Source organism: Anastrepha obliqua, chromosome 3 (assembly GCF_027943255.1).
Source record: "Anastrepha obliqua isolate idAnaObli1 chromosome 3, idAnaObli1_1.0, whole genome shotgun sequence".
NCBI lineage: Eukaryota > Metazoa > Arthropoda > Insecta > Diptera > Tephritidae > Anastrepha > Anastrepha obliqua.
Window position 1 is genome coordinate 48,890,941 of NC_072894.1, and position 20,739 is coordinate 48,911,679.

General features: G+C 36.1%; 1 protein-coding gene across 1 annotated transcript in view; it reads left to right on the forward strand.

Annotated features, from left to right (window-relative positions):
* The first annotated feature begins 3,604 nt into the window (after nucleotides 1-3,604).
* The window catches only part of LOC129242811 (LIM/homeobox protein Awh-like), an 86,475-nt gene continuing 69,340 nt past the window's right edge, over nucleotides 3,605-20,739 (forward strand). The window contains exon 1 of the mRNA XM_054879668.1: nucleotides 3,605-4,123. Within this exon, the coding sequence (XP_054735643.1) occupies nucleotides 4,118-4,123 (6 nt within the window). The 5' untranslated portion in view covers nucleotides 3,605-4,117. The remainder of the gene's footprint in view (nucleotides 4,124-20,739) is intronic.

The following is a 20,739-nucleotide window of genomic DNA, read 5'->3' on the forward strand; positions in this document are numbered from 1 at the left end:
GGCACGTAGCGCCGTCTTGTTGAAAATAAACGTTGTCCAGATCAATACCATCCCATTTCGGCCATAAAAAATCGTTAATCATCTCTCGATGGCGCAATTCATTCACCGTAACTGTTGCTCCAGCTTCATTTTCGAAAAAGTAAGGTCCAATGACTCCCACCGGACCATAAACCGCACCAAACAGTCACACGTTGAGGATAGATAGACTTTTCAACAATAACTCTGCGTTTTTCTAAGCCCCAGATCTGACAATTTTGCTTGTTGACGAAGCCACCGAGGTGGAAATGGGCGTCATCACTCAAGATGATTTTTCAATGGAATTCCGGATCATTATCATGCATTTCAACGACCCGATCAGCAAAGGCACGACGTTGTTGATGATCGGCCGGCTTGAGTTCTTGTGTTGACTGGACTTTATAAGCCTTAAAACCCAAATCTTTATGCAAAACTTTATACGGTGTAATGACGTTTGTGGAATGCCTAATTCCAAAGAAGGACGAGGAATGGACAAACCTGGGGTTTCTTTAACCCTTTCGGCTACAGCAGCAATATTTTCGATTTTCGGCTGTTCTTGAGTGACGGGCACGGGTTTTATTCTTCACATCACTAACTTGCCCCAACAGCTCGATTTTTTTCATCAATTTCTGTATTGCGGTCGGACAAGGTGCTTCACGATGACCCAAAAATTCGAGTTTTACGAACCGTCTCTGCCAAATTTTCACCATTTTTATATTTAGGTTAGGTTAGGTAGGATGGTTGCCCAGAGAGTAGGGTCCACTTGGACGAAAAAAGTGAATTTTGTGTATCATTCCATTTTTATTAATGGCGAAGTTTCTACTTGTCAAATATCAACAAATGACAGCTTCAAAAGTGACATCTGCCGAAATAGCAGGCTATTAAAAATAACATTATTGGAAAACCCTTTATAAATCTACGTTACTAGACTCAAACAAACACCTATATGCATACATATGTATATGGAGGTACATACATACGAGCGATATGTATCTACGCATGCAAAACGCGCACTTAAAAGTAATATTGACTTGCAAGGATATTCGGAAGTACGTTTGAATACGCGTATCTGCACGCAAATATACAAAATAGCTGTGGTTAATCCTATAATTTTAGAGGTCTTACTACTGTCTCATAAAGAAACAACAACAACACCAACAAAAATAAAAAGTCACGCAAATCGCCACTTTAAGTCATGTAAAGTGATGGATAAGTGTAAAAAAGCATCCGCTCGGCAAAGTGTGAGCTGTGTGAAGGCGCAGTCTCCATTGTTTGGCTAAGCGCTCGTGGCTGGGTATTTCGCATTTCGTGTGTTGTGGTATTGCATATGTATGTATTTATTTCGGTATGCATGTGGGCAAGTGCTACTTTTTTAACCCTTTCACGCCAATAGTAGAGTGTGAGCAATAAACAAAGAAATATCGCCAGCTAACTCACTCACACGGCAAGGAAGAATAGAGTGAGGCTTGACAAAAAAAATGTAACAAAAATAAAAAACAAAAATTAAATATTTTCTTTAAGAAATCAACTGTTAGACTTTAGAGAAGGGGCTCTAGAGTATGTATATGTGGTTCTATGCTGTAGAGAGTTGGAGTGAAAAAGTGGGCAGTTGTTAGTTGGGCGGTGCTAAGCCGACGACACACATATTTTTATGTGTATTTGCACAAATATACATTTAAGCCAAAGTAGTTCGCGAAGCGTAAAATTTCAGCAGTGATGAGAATAACAAATTAATTTAGATGCGAAAAGAATATTTAAAATGAAAATGGTAGCAACGTATATCGATGAAATATGAATAATTCTGCACACAAAATAAACTGTAGTTTCACGTATACGGCCGACCGTCGCCGAAGCAGATACAAAAGTATCTGAGCAAATGAAGAAGCGCGCCATCGCTGAGTTTGCGCTAAGTCGATGTATCTGCGCTGTTCAGACTCCATTGCTGTGTGCGTTTTTTTCGCCTCACTAAGCATTTGCAGATAATATTTCATACTCTTATCATTATTGCCAATAATGCTGGCTCACTCCAGCACGCGCTAACGTGTAACACTCACCGATTGAGCGATAGTAAATGGAGCCAGCCAGCGTGACTTTTCACACAACCGGAAACTTGGAAGGAGGGCGTTTTTAAACACCATAATCCACCCACACATGGACGCGATACGGTTGTGCTGCTGAGCGCCACCTGCTGCTGTTACCATTGTTGTTGCTATGGTCTGGAGTGGCAGTTGGCACGCGTCGGCGCGCAAACAATACTCATCACACACACACAAACTTACACGCGCTCATATGTGCCGATTGAGTTTCTTGTATATCTACTCAAACTCAAAATGGGGGAAAACTTGTTTCATTCGCACACACACACGCTTGCATATACAATAGAGAGCAGAAGCGCAATGCCATGCGCACAGTGCATTCGCTCAAAAGAGAAAAAACTGGATAAACTGAATCAAGCGGAAACACTCAGCCTCGAAACATACATACACGCATGCAATTGCTTATTTGGATGGGCGTTACCAGAGTTGGCCGCCATGGCAACCAATCACCATACCCCAGAACCGGTTGTCAGAGCAATACAGGGTGCTAAGGGCAATGCAACTCAATTAAAACCAGTTGGCCGAAGTGGGCAAATGAGTCAGAAATAAAAAATAAAGGGTTGCAGCGGCACACATCCATACAAATGTATTAGCAGCGAGTTACAATTTGTATGTTGCTATTCCGTACTGAAGGTACTAGCTGTAACAGTGGTCGTTGTGGTGGTTGTGGTTGCAATGGTGGAAGCTGTGTTGGTATGCCTTACAGCCAGTTTACAGTTCGTATTTTTTCTTAAATTTTTCGATCCCTTATATGAATGGTTGGCACAATTGGCTTAGCGCGTTCAACTATAGCAAACTGCGCTTATGCCTTCTGTACTCTTATGCATATTTGTGTGTGTGCCCGTGTGAGTGTGTGGATGTATAGCCGCCACACAACATTGGTGTGTACGGACTGATTGACTGACTGGCCTGCTACTTGCAAACATATACGTACCGTGGTGATTGCCTCGCCGCCGACTGTGCGCTCCGCTCTATTGCTTTAGCAGAGCCACACTCAAGAACACGTCTGGGAACTCGATCTGCTTCGGCGGCGACAGTTCAGCTTTGCGTCACTCAATACGTTTACCACAGCGGCATCACATCAGTTTATCGTGCGGTCTTGCGGTGTAATGACGTCTTGAGCCGTTTTGCTGTTGGCTGTTGATATTGACGCCTTCATTGAGGTGTTTCGTTTAGTGCTTACTGAATGTGCTCGGATTATGTACGTCGCTGCGCGTCATCAACACATCAAATAACATCAATTTTTTCACTATTCGTTTACATGCTTACTTTATACCAAACATATGTAAGCATCTCGTATTTCACCTGCTTACCGACGGCAAATGTAATGATCGCTTATCAATTGTGTTTTTGTTGATAACTGCGGTAAACGGATATGTACGTGTGCGCGCCTATCAAGCAAATTGCACGCTTATTCATGAGCAGTGTTTAAAATTTAGCACTCGTAAATGTCGGATATTTTTTTCATTTATGTATATACCTCTGTGCGGATATGTGTGTTTTCAAGTGACTACTAGCCAAAAGTAGTTAATAACAGCAGATTTTCATAAATAGCGCGGCAACTAAAATTACTTTAGCGAATTTCATGCATTCGCTTATTTGGCCTGTACTTAAAATAAAATTTGCTGTTATTTCAAAATAATAATAAAAATAATGAAATTGTTAAACCTCAGTACTATGTAAATGAATGCTCCAAAATGAGCTAGTAAATGTTTTTAATAAAATACATTAATGAAGTTATTATGCATATGTGTACATACATGTATTGCAAAAACCAACCAAGAATTTAATAAAATTATCAAACAATTTATTTTAAAGAATTGAAACAAAAGCGAGACATACAACTAAACTGTATATGTGTGAGTTGATACCTACACACCGAACTTGCGCCCAAAACCATAACAATTACACATTCGCAGACACTTCGCGAAATTGTTGTGGGCAGGAATTTTTATTTCTTTCTCACGCTGGGATTAAAAACCGCCAAAATTGTGGAGGCACTTAAAATGAAGGTAAGCAAAGCACCGAGTCGCTAGCCACTAGCCACCAAGTCAAGAGCTAGAAGTCGCAAGTTCGTAATCGTAGACAAAAAAATATTTTATGAATATAATGAACGAAAAAGCTCATTGTAATTGGTGGATTTACGGCTATAAGCTGGCACATAAAAATATGTTACAACATGGGTACATATAAAAATGTTAGGCCGTCGGCGCTATACGAATACCTACTTAACAGGTTTTTAAATCCCGTCGGCTAATCTTGCAACTGCTTACATATGAACGGGCGTCTATTTTCAATACTAATGCGGTCACGACATAACCACGATATAAAAAATATATTAAAAATGGGTTCTGATAGTGGTGGATCACCGCCGATTGCTATGAAAAAGCTTCCCAAAAAACAACATCTGCTGTTAAGGTATATCTGCCCAATTTATTGCAAAAACAACAAAATGCAAAACATAAATTCCAGGAGAAGCTGTGAATTGGTTATTTGTATATAAAAATGTGTCCCAAACTCAAACGAAGCGAAAGTCTATGCAGCGGATTTTACAAATTTTTGTTCGAGTTTGCAAAAATTCGCAAATAAGATTTTCAGTTACTTAGTTTGACCCAATATTTAATTAATTTGTGCTAAAAATCAATCGCAATTCCTATTAAAAATTTAGAGAAAGTGGTCGCGAGACATGTACCCACACATATGGATATTAATAAATAACCCCGGGTGCAGCATTTCCCACATATCTTGTCAAGCAAAAGGCGCTTTTAAATATTTTACTAGATTCAGAAGGACCTGACAAAGCCTATCACTCAATACGTCCACCTCCAAAACTTCCTCACCAATCGCGCGCAGATTAAAAATAAAAAATTATTTGTTCTTCATATTAAAAAAAATTATGAATATAAATTATTTAAGAAGGCTATTTATTGCCTCGTTCAAAAATGTGCTAATAAACATGGGCCCCTTTTTTCTAACTCCTTTGTTACTTCCATGTGTTTATTATTCCTTTTTTACTTAGATATCTACACCATGGCCACCATAGCCTGTTGGTGCACGACTACTATTCGGAAGTACACAGGTTCGTAACTTCAAGCACCAATTGTTAGAGAGTATTTCTAATAGCGAGCGCCCATCGACTTCTGTATTTCTACCATGAAAAAAAACATGCGCCCCGAAGTCAGCCTAAATTGAAGGTCCCTCCATTTGTGGAACATCGCCAAGATGCACACCACAAATAAGAAGAAGAACTCGAAACATGCATCCGTTCGAACGGGGTGTAAGAGCCCTGATGTACGAATGTAAATCCATTATTCCCGTAATAATTTTGCACAAATGGCTATGCTATGACTTCTAACATGTCGGTCAACTTTGATTACCCTATGATCAGAAAGAACTGGGAATGTTTAAATAAAACAAAACAGAGTTAAATTTCAGGCAAATTTATTTTACATCCTTCAAAATATGAGCCGTCTGAAGCAACACACATGTGCCAACGTTTAACCCAGTCCTCCATGCAACTCTGGCAGGCTGACGAAAGGGGTGACCTTCTTCTTCTTTGTCGCATTCTCTTTGATTCTCCTCTATTGACTAAAATCTTCTTCCATAGAGTGGTAACTTCAACTTGGGAAACAAAAATAAGGCGCACAGAGCTATATCACGTGAATACGGTGCTTGCACGATGGTATTTACTTGGTGTTTGGTCAAATAATCCAGCATAATTTGGGCTCGGTGCGATTGCGCGTTTGCCCAAATTTCCAGCAGTTTGCGACGTACAGAATCTCTCAAACACTTCAAAATGGGTAAATAATATTCTTTATTGACTGTCTGGCTCGATGGAAGGTACTCATGGTGCACTAAGCCTTGGAAATCGAAGAAAACAGTCAACATCACCTTCCCGGTACTTTCTGATCATAGGGTATTTCTGTGATTTCATCGACAATTTCGACATTATAGACATTTCTTAACACCAAAAATTCCTGATCGGAATCGAGGTTGCTTACATTTTCGTCTTTATCAAAGAAAAACTGTAAAATGTATGGAATTTTCTCTTTGTTGGCTTCCATTGCTAACACTCTGTAACTCACAACTGAATGGAACAATCAAAAACAGCGAAACAATTTTTTTTAGTGTGAAATGTCACCTTGACAACGAGTATGAACTTTAAATTGCTTGATGTATACTTTACGAGATATCGATCACTACAGCCATCTACCAAGAGGGATATCTTTCTCTCCAACCAACAACAGACGTAATCGATTACCAGCGAAGCGCGAAGTCTTTATGCTGAAGCACACCGATAATTACTTGTACCCAAAACAAATGGCTTCACAGTGGGCCTCCAAGCCTAAGTGGGCTCCTGTATATCTTCATGGGAAGGGTCAGCCACCATAACTTTACTTAAAGAGCATTTATACCAAGGTTTTCCGCATAGATGGATTACTAGGGGTGAACCTTTAGTATGACCTTCAAGACGACCTGATTTCAATTCTTTGGATATCTGTTTTTGAAGATACCTCAAAGTAAGTGGTCTGTTGCAGTCCTCTAAATAGCTTTGATGCAGCTAAGAGAAGGTTTCGATGAGATAAAGATATCGTACGTGCTTAGAAATGGCACTTTGGACAGCTTATGTGACTTAATTTTTTGCTTAGCCTGTTCATTTTATGTTTTTGTTTTCATTTCAATCTAATCATTGGGAAATGAATTTCCTTTTTTATAACTCTGCTGTTAAATCTTTTCAAAACTTAAACATTTTAAAAAATAGCATTTGTGTTTAATTTTTAATAAAATATGTTTTTCTCGTACCCAAAAAAAAATACACTCTTTTTAAACAATGCAAGTCCCTGGATTCGGAGGATCAGTAATGGTTATGGTTGTACGAGTTAGGCTAAAGCCTGAATGCACTGCACCCAGATTGATCTAATGTGCACCCCTTAATCGAACCAGTCAAAAAATAATAAATATTTATAGACATAACGAGGTTTGAGTGAGAGCTACTTTCGACAAAAAGTTTGAAATTCATTTTCTCAAAACATCAAAAAATTTATAGGCTATTTTAATACTAAGGGGACGAAGTGTTCCTCTCCATTACAGCAGAACCTGCGTAATTTTGCCCTAAATAATCCTATTGTGTTAAAGTGTTTATTACAGGCAAAGTGATCTTAACTGCTCCACAGAGTAATCTGAGGCCCTTTTTATCTAGGGTTAGAGCAGAGTTGGCTCTGTTGGCATTAAAGTTCAAAAACTTTTTGGAGTGATTAAGGCCGCTTGTACCGTTCTAGTGTTCCCTGATTTTGGTTTTGATCCATTTTTTTTGGTTTCCTGTTTTATATTATTTTTGTTAAAGTCAAAAAATGGGGTTGGCCCAATAAATAGCCCTTCTGCCCCTTTTTGGCATAAAAGTGTGTATTCTCGTTTCCTTCGTGTCCCTCATGTCCTGGTACTCAAATCAGTGAGACCTGATTATGAGTGTCCAGTTTGTTGACTGCATTGTTACGCTCTATTAGGACTTTTGACTTGAAAGTGAAGGTATTCAAGGCTTTGAGAACCGATTGGCTTCCGAAAGTATTTTAATTTTTACTTTTTCGAACCCTCTTTTAGATATGATTTCCACTGTTTTCATTATGACTAAGAGCTCCGAATGGAAAAATGTAATGAAAATACTTAGTGTTAGGGATTTGTGTGTTCCAGGTCGCACTATTCCTACTCCTACTCCTTGGAACCATCTGTGTACCATTTTTGTTAGTCATCATTTATCCATGTTGGGTTAGTGTTTCCCTATTCCCGTCTTCTATCTCTTTATAAAATTGAGTACGGGTTCTGTGTGTCCATTCGCCTGGGTTATGCATACTGCATGTTGAATCCTGCTCAAGATATTGAGGTGTCCAGTAAGATCTCCTGGTCTAATTTTTTTTTTTCGGTGGATTAGTACAATCTCTAACACATACTTATACACATAGAACCAGTTTGTCTTGAAATTCCGCTTGAATAATACTGAAAAGTCGTGAACAATTTTTAAAGATATTCAAGGAAGGATTATCAAAATATAGGTAGACGATGGTGCATTATTGGAATTCGTACTCATAAAAATTCAACTATCATATTTGAGTATTGGGTTACGGAATTTTATTCGTTTTGATAACCTTTTTTTTTTTTGTTCATTTCATTTTGTATTTTGATACATGTCTGAAACATCCCCGGAGAGGGTTTAGAGATTAAAAATCCTCTGTTATAAACATCGCATAATTTTATCGCCCATTAAGAGCTATTTCCTTTTATAATGGGCATTTTTGCATATGCTCAGCGTTCACCAATTTCATAAAATTTTGAATTGAATGTGCATAAGAACTTCAACTAAATAACTTTTCGTCTTGCTATTTCTGGGATATTAATTAAAATAAATAAATTTTTGCTTAGGGAGATATTCATTATTATGCCATACGCACCATATGAGGGTGAAGTGAATTTTTTTATTTTTTAAACGCCTTTGACAGACCGTCTATCCCAGAAATAAGGGAGCAAAATATCATTTGCCTTATTGTATGCTAAGAGGTTAAAATTCAACCTTTAATTTTCATTTCGCAAAATGATGTACTCTGGCTCAGAGAAGTATTTTGCTTTTTGTTTTTGAAACCGTTAGGTAGGTCTTTAAATAGCTCTAAAACGCCGTTTTGATATGAGACGTCCAACGAGTAGATATCTAAAGACAACCAGAGTTGGTTGATGTAACGAAGTAGGAATTTCACACCCAAGCATCCGATGAGAGCGCTGAGTACTCAGTTTCGAAAAACCGTAATTTCAAGTGACAAAAGCAAGTCCAACATTTTTGGATCGAATGGTCGCCGTATGTTATATCAAAGGTCAAATAAAAAGCCTTTTGTATGCCCGCTCAAGTAGTCGGCAAACTAGTTTTTATAAATGGCACGGTCGGTAAGCATCTTTACTTGTCCATTCTCAAGGAATATTTATATTTCAGAGCAGAAAAATTGAGTATGTCAAGGAACGAGTTTTTATTCCAATATGATATCGATTCCAAGCATTCATACAATTTATGATGCTGAAATATGAATAATTTCCCACGCAAAGCATTTTCACACACCTCCGTAACCCCGACGGGAATCTTATAGAAAATCATCACCAACTATCTATCTAATTTAAATTTTTAAGAATCTGTGTCAAAACGCTTAGAGGCTTTTTCCTAAAGTAACGATAATGATTCGAAATATTAATTGGCTGGCATTTAGTATATATGTATCATACTATTCACTGCTACTAGCCAAAAGAAAAATACCTTTGTTATCAATGAATTCGAATTTTTTTTTACATATTTTTAAGTTTATCTGAAAAATGAACAACTATTACTAAGTTCTACTGAATTATATACGTAGTACAAAGGGCAGCCACCGTAGCCGAATGGGCTAGTGACTACCATTCGGGAGGCCATAGGTTCGAATCTCGGTGCATGAATGGCCAAAATAATAGACAGTTTTTTCTAAAAGCGGTCGCCGCTCGGCAGGAAATGGCAAACTTCTGAGGGTATATCTGCCATGAAAAACTTCTCATAAAAATTTTTGCACTTCGGAGTCAGCTTAAACTGTAAGTTCCTCCATTTGTGAACAACATTATGTCACACGCCACAAATAGGTGGAGGAATTTACCCAAAAACCCCACTATATATACATACATAACCCCTCATACTTATAACTTGTGAAAATATTTTCAAAATAAATATAAAAAATACAAAAGTTAAAAAATGTACTTAATCGTTTTTACATGCAAACTACTGAGGACAACTTGAGAGTAAAACTAATAAGCTTTTATTTTGAACAAAATTGAATGAAACTTCACGAATTTTTTACATAACATTAACTTATATATCTATAAAACCATCCAATAAAATTTTCACTAGCATCAATAACCTCTTCAATCCGGATCCAGAAATGATTTCATGCCCGATTCAAATGTTCCTTATTCGTATTTAGCATAACCGTATTAATTGCAGCCTTCAGAGAAGAACTGTTGTTGTAAGGATGGTTATTGGTTTCACGCTTAACTACCATCGCGTACACTATAAATCCAGATATATGCAGCAGAATTCAATCGAAATCCTTGGGTAAAGAGGTGTGGTGGCAGGACATGTCCTTTTTCGCAACACATAATATAGTTTTTTTCAAACCATAGCAGGATTGGACCATAGTCATCTGTCATTTCTGCGGTTGGTCTTTTGGCCTTGGTGAAAACATTTTTCTTCAGAAAAAAATGCTAACATCTCAGGCGCTTCATGCTGTTTTATTTTCTTTAGTAGCTATTTTGATCGAATAACTCGCTGTTGCTTGCCACGACATAAATGATCGTAGGATTTATACCAGAGATCTTCACGCACAACTCAACGGATAAGGCTCCCAGAAACATTACGCTCCCTCGCAAGGACTTTCATTGAGTTTGAAGGATCCTCGTCAATGATCACTTGCACTTATTGAATAAATTCTACTGAGCGGACAATGTCAGAACGTTCCTTGTGTTTTTTGCGTTTTGCAACAAATTTTGCATCACCGTTAGTTAAGTTGTAGTCCCATATGTCTTATCTGAAAAATGGCAAAAAGAATAATAATGGTTTCGTGAAGTTAAAGCCGCATATACATATATAAGTACATAAATACTTGTCCTCAACTACTGTGGGTTGCATTCCTGCATGTACATATGTCACTGTACGTACGTGCATGCATGGGTACATTTAGACATACCACAACTCCCTTTTGGTTATTGTTAGGGTCTGAAGGACTTTGCATGCATTTTGAACTGTCAGATAAAAATATGTTGAATGCATTTCGCATATGTCTGATTACCCGAAAATCAGCACAATTTATGTAAGATTAGCAGTCTGTTGAATTTAGATTTTGCTGAAAGTTTTATTAAATGACATTCCAAATACCAATAACAATACTTTTACAGATTTGCATGAAAGGCATATTATTATATTTATTAATATACATAATTTTAGAATATGATTATTTTTTTAAGAAATACTGGTTCCTACATATGATTGTATGGGAGGCATAATAAGCTTTAAGACATTTTTAATCCAACCTCACCGCCAATAAAACAAAACAAAAAAACTGTTTTTATTCATTTCAAAACGTATTTATAACCTTTTAAGATAACTCAGATCTGATGACCAGATTTGGTGACATTTAGGCAAATACAGTGACGAGCTTGCAGTGTGGGTGGTAAGTTGTGTCGGTTTTTATTATTACTTATAATAGGTCATCAATTTAGAGGCATCGGATTTTAATAAGTTCAATTAAAACAACGAAAATTCAAATTGATTGGAAAATCTTTATTATTTTTGTGTCGAACCATGCATGACATTTATTTTTTAAAGACAGTACCTTTCGTAATTCGGCCATCCATAAACACTAATTTCGAATGACTTGCTGTAGGACTTTGGTCGATCGGTCGGTTGCTCGTGAATAACTTTAGTAATGTTTCCTTCCAACGCCTCAATCGAAGCTGGTTTATCCACAAAGCATTTAGACTTTACATATCCCCACAAATAAAAGTCCAAAGTTATGATATCACACGATCTTGGTAGACAATCCACTGGTCCGGGACGATAAATAAATTACTCACCGGAACGACGACGTAGTAAATCCATTGTTTCACAGGCTGTATGGCAAGTAGAGCCGTCTTGTTGGAACCAAATGTTGTGGAGATCTCGGGCTTCAACTTTCGGCTTCAAAAAGTCGTTTATCATGGCGCGATAGCATTCGCCATTCACTGTTACATTGGCGCCAGCCTCGTCTTTGAAGAAATATGAGCCGATGATTCCTCCAGCCCATAGGCCACACCAAACGGTTATTTGCAATGGATGTAATGTCGGTTCTTGAATGGTTTTGGGCTGCTCTTTAGCCCAAATACGGCAATTCCGCTTATTGACGTAGCCATTAAACAAAAAATAGGACTCATCGCTGTACACCATAAGTTGGCCTGAGCGCGCGATGAACACTTTTTACGGATCGTCGATTTACGTAATACAATTGTACGATTTGTAAACGTTGTTGGGGCGTATTGTCATGTCATTGCAAACAAAAAAGAAAAAAAAATGGATGTATATATTTTACGCAAGGTAAACGGTAATAGTTGTTTGAGTAACATCAGATATGCTTCTATGCCTTTCTGAAATGTGCTGTTCAGAGAGAAAAATATTACAATACTATATTATATGAAATTATTGAGGTGTAAATAATACTTTGTTTTCCTTTAGATAAAATAGAATTGAGAAAAAAATTGTATGATATATATTATATGTATAGCTATATTTTTAAAGTATAATACAGTTGAACTCAAACATAAGGCAGAGTCCAGGCATACTGCAGGGCAAAAATAACAATTTCATACATTTATTACTCTAAGTTTGCGTTCCTTCATTAGATTGCGATTCCCTCTGTTGTTCAGAGTATTTTATGATAACATGTAGGCAAAGCTTGAAAATTTTATTGTACTAACAAATTTTACTAACAATTTTACTAAATAAATTGTTTTGCTTGAGTGCGTTACGTTCGATTAAGCCTAGACCATCCGATATTTGCTCAGTCTTATCTGCTCTCTAGAAAAATCCTATCCTGCTGCCCTTGCGCGGCGGGCCAAACACAGTACGACACCTCATCACTCACCCGAAAATAATTGAATTCTAGTGCTCTGAGAAAATCAACCCAAACACAGCATTATCTTATATCGAATATCTTAAATTGAATCTAATTTAATTTGCTCAATATTTTTAATTTGTTTTTATATTAACACCGTTTATTTGTTCCTTCACATTACCTAACTCAAATAAAACAAACATTATTGTAATAAAAAGACAACTGAAAGCTTCGTAGCTGGTGTCACTTATATTATTTATACTGTAATTTATTATTATAAATAAATTGTTTTACTTTTCCTATTACGTCTAATCTGTTTCTCTCGAATATGGACTGCGTTTGTCTACTATAAGGTTTAGGCTGAATTTTTCATATTTCTTTCAAAACGTGTAATGTAAATTTTCTTTCAAAAATGTATCATGTGCATAAAAAATGATTTATGGGCAAGACAGGTTTTTGCAGGGATTTGCTCTGGACTTTTTTGATTTAATATTTTTCGCGAAAGGCTTGACGTAGATAGTTGAAGAAACTCAACGCGAAGAAGTAAATTTGTAAGATACAGTAAAATAATAAATGCAAAGTGGAAGTAGTAAATGTTTTTAAATTTTAATCGATGGGTTGATTAAAAGAACTACATACGAGGTTGCCTTTTATATTTTGCGCGCAATAATGAAAACACAGTAAAATGGTAATGGGAATGGCTTTATTGTTTTTCAAAAAGTTCTTCTTCTTGCGCATTCGCTTGAACGAATTTTCAAATCACTTTTGCCATTCAGAAATGAAGGCAAACCTACAAAGGAGCTGTTTAAAGACTTCAACACCTTCTGCAACCGTTGAAAAATGTTGACTTCGCATTTTATTATAAATGTTCGGGAACAGAAAGGAATCAGGGCTGAAAGGTGTATGACGCATTAATTCGATCTTTTGGGTGCTCAAAAACTCTCTTATACGCGCCAAGACGTGAGAGCTCGAATTGGCTTGGTGAATGATGATTCGTCTTTGGCGTTTGGTTTTCCTTAATTGACCGGAAACTTCTGACAAACAAATGGTTGAGTACCACTCAGAATTGACTGTTTTAAGTTTCTTTAGTGGTATAATTGCGACATCCCCAGATTTTCCGAAGAAACAGGTGACAGCTCACCGACCATATTCTTTGGGGTACTTTTTCCGCGAGCAACTTTTGTTGGATTACATTCGTCTTCGAACACCCATACTGCCGATTAATGTTTTGTTTCCAGTTATATGATTAGTTAAATATTCGTTACTAGTTACGATGTCATAGACACAGACTTTGTGCCTCCGTGACTGAATTTCTTCGACATTGCTTTGCACCAATCGTCAGGATATCTTTTTGTAACAAATATCCAAACAACCAAATCTTCATGCAATAGTGAACGCATGCTGCTCCCGCTAATTCCTAAGAATACCTTTATCTCTCGTCACGTGCTGATTTTACGCTATCAATCAACACACAGCATCGATTGTTTCTGACACAACAACCGTTCTTGGACGGCATTTTCGAAATTCATCCTGCAGGGATCGACGACCACGTCGGCACTCGTTGTACCAAAGTTTTTCAGTATCCAAGTGTAGTATTGTGCTCTCCTGTTTCTATAATTCACGTCAAAAATCATAATTCACACTGTGATATTCATGACTATGCCGATGACGTCCAATTTCATTGAATTGATACAAGTAATTGAAATTTAAGTAACGATCTAAGCGTTGTCATTGAGTGGGCCAACAATAAAGGTCTAGTCCTAAACTAAGTAAATTCCGGTGTATTGTCATTCAAAGAGGACACTTTCTTCCATATAACCTTAAATAACTCTACGCCACTGCAAAAAACCTTTGAACTCTCACATGGAACAATTATATATATACTTGGTTAATGCCCCAGATGAAGTATATGGAATGCTTCAGTCTATTTGGTATATTGAATATATATGTATATATCCGAATAGAACTACTATACATGGTGAACGTTACCACACACTGCTTGTATCTGTAAAACAGCTCATGACATCAACGTCAAAATTGTTCTAATGACAGTTCAATATATTTTTTATAAGCCATCAAAAGCATTTGCATCTCAGTTTTGTTGAATTTTTTTCTGTGATGGAATTCAAACGTAATAGTGTGATTGCGTTATATTTGGCTGGAATATCACAACCAGCCATTGTTCGTGAGCTCAGTCACTTCAAAGTGAATAAAATGTTTGTGTATCGCACTATAACGTTACAATGATACTGGTAGCATTGCAAAATGCTATGGAGGTGGACCAAAAAAACCGCAACAACGCCAGTATGGATGCGCTGAAAAAGGCGATTATACGAGAATGGGCCAGAATACCTAAAGATCACATTCGTGCAGCATGCAACTCATTTTTTGACCGTTTGAAGGCTATAGTTAAGACAAAAGGTGGCCATATCGAGCTAAAGTGAATATATCGCACCCTAAATACAAAAGGGTCACAACTCAAAATTTTCCACACTCGAGCTTGACTTGTTTACAGTAGCACAGAAAACAAACTATGTGACATATCAGGCTGAAATTTGCCATGTAAGCTTATAACAGTCCTACCAAAAAACAAAAAATGTATCTTTGCCATATGTCATCCGCGGACCGTTTTATTGATAACGTCTCGTTCATATTTGAGCAGAAGGGACATTTTGAGTTGTGACCCTTTTGTATTTAGGGTGCAATATGTTAAAATTGTAATCATTTTTGAACCATTTTGTCTTTGAAATCAATAAAAACCAAATTCACACAAAAATGTTATGGTGTTTTGAATAGGTAACACTGCATATCGTTCACCCTGTAGATTACTCCTAGCCAAAGCTTATTATTTATTATTATTTTTATTTTATAACGAGGAAAAACAATAAATTATTTTTATACGAAATAAGAATTACTGGTTGTCAGGGCCTTCGGTGCCTTATTTGATAGGGGAGATCGGGGGGTCGTGAGACACGGGGGGTCATGAGACACGCTCACAGCCCTGAACTGAAGAGCGCGGCATCTGTCTGGTATCTGCGTAACTTCTTGCTAGCTTTCAATCATAATATTTACATGACAAATATTTTGTTCATGCAGGTTATTTGTGTGTCCTCATACCGCGACTCCACTTGTGTGATTGAAAGTTTTGCTGATAATCGTTTTTGTTGTTTCTTACACTTTGTTGAACAAGCTAATTATAAAAGTGCATGCATCAAAACCTTCCTTGGTGAGTAGCCTTTTGACCCACAACAAGAGTTTTGCGTAAATATTAAATGCATCCATAAAACAGTGGCCACATTGAAAATAAAGCAATTGGGGGGTCGTGAGACAGCGTATTCGGGGGGTCATGAGACATGCTATTTCCGTAATCTAGGAACATTTAATAGTATTCTACAGCCGTATCTCGCATTTCTGTGTTACGTTTAGTGTTATTTACACTGTATTGGATAAATACAGGGTTTTTGATAATTAATTATTTATTTTTCAGACATTATGGTGCGTCATAAGTATAGTCAGACTGTTAAACCTGCGATTGATGCCAATGTTTTTGTGGCTGCTATTAAGGAGGTTACAATCGCGAAAAAGTCTCTACGATCCGTTGGTAGCGCATATAAAATCGATAAGTCGAAATTGGCGCGCTACATTTCAAGTCTGATGGAAGCGAACATAGACCCCACAACCACTTCGAATGAAAAACTTGTTGATTTTGTTTCAAATTTACTCAAGAGAACTGGTGGAAAAAAGGTTTATATTTAATCGTGATATAATTGAATTTTCGTTATTTTTCAACCTTCAGACAATTTATTTTATATTTAACAGCCGGCTATTACACCTGCATCCATTGTGAATCTGATTAATCTAATATTTTCTTTTTCGGATATTCATTGACTTGATTGATTAGGTATATTATTCATATTGTTCATATCAATTATATTGTAGAAGCCAATATATGCCTTTTTAACGATTGAAATAAAAAATTTTTATAAAATCAGGCCGTTTTCTTTCTGATGAAATTTGTGTCTCACAACCCCCCGAACATGCGAAAATCCGAAAAAAATGATTTTTGAGCAGGCAGGCAAAACTTAGAGATTTTTCTATAATTTTAAGAAATTAATCTTTTGTCAAAGTGTTGTTATACTTAATCACAATTAAAAAATTTTAATGTGCAGAAAAATGGATAGGTTATATTATGTTTATGGTCAAAAAACAAAACCCGTCTCATAACCCCCCGATCTCCCCTACTAAATTTATTAAATTATTGTGAATTAGTCGCTAGCTGAATAAGCTAGCACGTTTTAATTAACCTCATTTTTGAAACTTTAATATAATTGAGATTTCTTACCATGTTGCAAAAAATATTGATATAAAACGAACCTCAGTATCTCAAGACTACATTACATCAAGTCAATAAGATCATCTCAGCTTTTACCTGTTAAATTTAAATCATCAATATCTGATTTTTTTATCAAATTTTTGTTTTCACTATTCGTCTTTGGAAAAGTCACCCACACAAATTGAAAAATTTTAAAAACTCACTTTGTTTTAGACACGATCTTCGGCAATATTTTACGAATTGATAAGTAGTATTTTCAGCCTTTGGTCTTTTCTCCCCATCTGCTTAATTTTTTCATCCTTACTATTTCATTTTTTTCCTCCCCTTGTATTTTAAATGAACCCGTCTTATAAATAAGGTTTAGATTTAAAATTTCATTATATTGTTAGCTTCCTTATATGCAATGCTCAAATGTAGCCTTCTAAATCTTTGTGCCATCTACGTACAAAGCCATTCAAGTTCTGGTTTTTCTTTTAGCAGTGTTCGCATATCTTTTGACAGTTATTAAGGGGACAGATACATGTAAAATTTCGAAAAACAAATTTGTTTCACAAAATATTAATATATATATATATATATATAATTGGCGCGTACACCCTTTTTTGGGTGTTTGGCCGAGATCCTCCTCTTATTTGTGGTGTGCGTCTTGATGTTGTTCCACAAATGGAGGGACCTACAGTTTCAAGCCGACTCCGAACGGCAGATATATTTATGAGGAGCTTTTTCATGGCGGAAATACCTACACTCGAAGGTTTGCTATCAATCGACCGCTATTAGAAAAATGTTTTTCTTAATTTTGGTATTATTAATATAATCCTTTAAGAATATGTCAAAAAAATTTTAGAACATAAATTTAAGTATTTCTTATTTTATAGATCGTCAACCGTGACGACTCTATTCTTTGCGTTCGAGCGCTGGAAGAGGTATTGTTACGTTGTCGACTTTAGACGCGTTTTTCTCAAAACTATATTTTTCGAATTGGCGTACACGATAACTCGAAAAATTATTGACCGACCTCCGTGAAATTTTGCACACATCTTTTTTATGATATTACTTTCTATGTGAATTTTCAAGTTTTCGAAAATTTTTCGGAAAATTCGCCCCAAAATTCATTTTTTTTAAGCATTTTATTGCGCGAATTTTTTTTCATTTTGTTTAAATTCATATAGAAATTATGACATTAATAAACAAAAACATGTTTAGGTTTTTTTGTATTCAGGTCACTGGCGCCGATGCTAGAATGCGCGCCGATTGAGAAGCCCCGCTGTGACCTTCCTGGAAGAAATGAGTGTACATCCGCCCTTTTAAATTATTCAAATTAAAAAAAAAATACATATTTATATTATTTTAATGTATAAATAACTGTATGCCAATTTTGAAAAAAATATATTGACTTCTTAATTTTAAATAATTTTAATGAAAATCAGGGAAAATATGACCGTTTACTGGTTTCTGCCCTTAAGTACACAATCCCTAAACTTAGCTGAATTTTTCTCTAGACGTACGTAATTTAAATCTAATTCTAAAATCATGAATCGGTTAAAATTCACAATATCGCAAAATTGTAGATAATTGTGGCCATTACAATCGTCCAACAAGGCCCGGAGTACAAAAGTCAATCGAAAGTTTGAGTCGACTGGCTTGGTGCGAGTACAAGACATAAAAACCTCAGTCCATGTTCGTCATGGCCATTCAAATGAAAATATCGCTGCTCTGAGGGAACCCCTTGAATATTATTATTTTATTAATTTTTATCATTTGTTATTTATTTATTCACTTAATAATTTAAAAATGCTGTATTTCTTATAGACTATGAAAAACAGATTAATGCTAAATAATACAGTCAAAAATAAGTTAAATAAAGGGTGGTTAAGTTTTAAGGGCCGGTGTTGACTTTGAATAAAATACAAATTTTTTATGAAATTATTGTCATTTCTCTTTATTATGATAATATTGGTATGGCTCAATTATGTATGGAACAAAATATTGGCCAAAAGACCGCCGCGGCCTCGGCGGCACACCTCCACCCGATGGTCCAATTTTTCAATGACGCTGAGGCATAATTGAGGTTCTATATCGTTAATGTGCCGAATTATCTCATCCTTTAGCTCTTGAATTGTTGCTGGTTTATCGGCGTACCCTTTTTCTTTCAAATAACCCCAAAAAAGAAGTCCAACGGTGTCGTTGACGTTCAGATGTGGTTCACATTCAACATCGGCCCTTGAAATTAAACCACCCTTTATTATAGTTTAATTAATTTTAATGAATGAAAGAAAATACGACATTTCTCATAGTTTTTGTATTTAATGTTAATAGTAAAAATATTGACGAAATGTGATTTTAACAAAAATGAAATAATCAAATTTGATCAACAATTTTACCCACAACATTTACGCCTGGGATAAATAACAACGAGAGAAATTTGTAAAATATTATTCATGAATGATCAACCATCTATACCACATACATACATATCTTCGTTCAAATAGCAAAAATGACAACAAAATTTCTTCAGGAATTGCTCACAGAATCTTGGTGCGAACCACTGCTACTTCTCTTTGTGCAATCACCTAAAGAGCCGCCTTCAGAAAGGAGAACGAACATTTCACTGCATCGCTCAATTATTATTCCCACCTTGCTATACAGCAGTGGAAGCTGCTGATCTTTGAAAGGAGAGTTCTGAGAAAATAATTTTTTTTGCGGGATATGTGATAAAGGCGAATGACAGAAGCGCTACAATTATGAAGTCGAAAAACTATAGGGACACCCGTCTGTAATAATAACAATAATGATCAACAGACTGAGATGGGTAGATCACATATTACGGATTAATACCGATTATCCACCCCCACAAATACTCTTTGGAAAGTGCGACAGACATAGAAGAAGGAGCCACCCGCTGCTTAGATGGATTGACGGTGTAGATGAAGACACAGATATTTTGGGATTATAGGGCATGGGGGACGCAGCCGAGAAACCGAGGTAATTTGAGACCTAGGCTGTAGCAAGCAAAGACCAGGTCTGTCCAGCCAACAATAATGATGATGTATTATGGATGTTCTTTCAACAAAAATAAAAAAAAAAACAAAATAGAAAATGACTTATATGGCGTAGTTTTAGGGATGCTAAAATATCACATGAAATAAAAAATTAAGAAAATCATCACATAAAAATTGTTTTATTTTCCAAAGAATACTTACTATTGGGGGACAGGAATGAAGATGTTACCAAAGAATTGTGCGGTACGTTAATGTAAGTGCAAAAAAAGTCTATTCAAGTAATCCAGTGATCTAATTTGGAATTGATTAGGATCCTTTTAGAGGTGAATATTCGAGCATTCATATTTTGGAGTTAAGATGTGGCAAAATAATTCGGCGGTACTTGCACAACTTTATATATCCATTTAAATGTAATTAAAATCTGAGGACTAAAATCGATATATTAATATCATTTTACCCAACTTTTATGAGTGAAATAATTATGTTATTATAAAAAAAATTTTGATTTCTAATTTATTAAAAAAAAAAAACATTCAAAACAGACAATGTGAATGAAAGTGTGAGACTAAATGGCACGCAAAACTTAAAAATACTCAAAGTGCTTCTCAGTGGTTTCATCTTATTATGTTTTTATCAGGGTATATTTTCTACAAGAG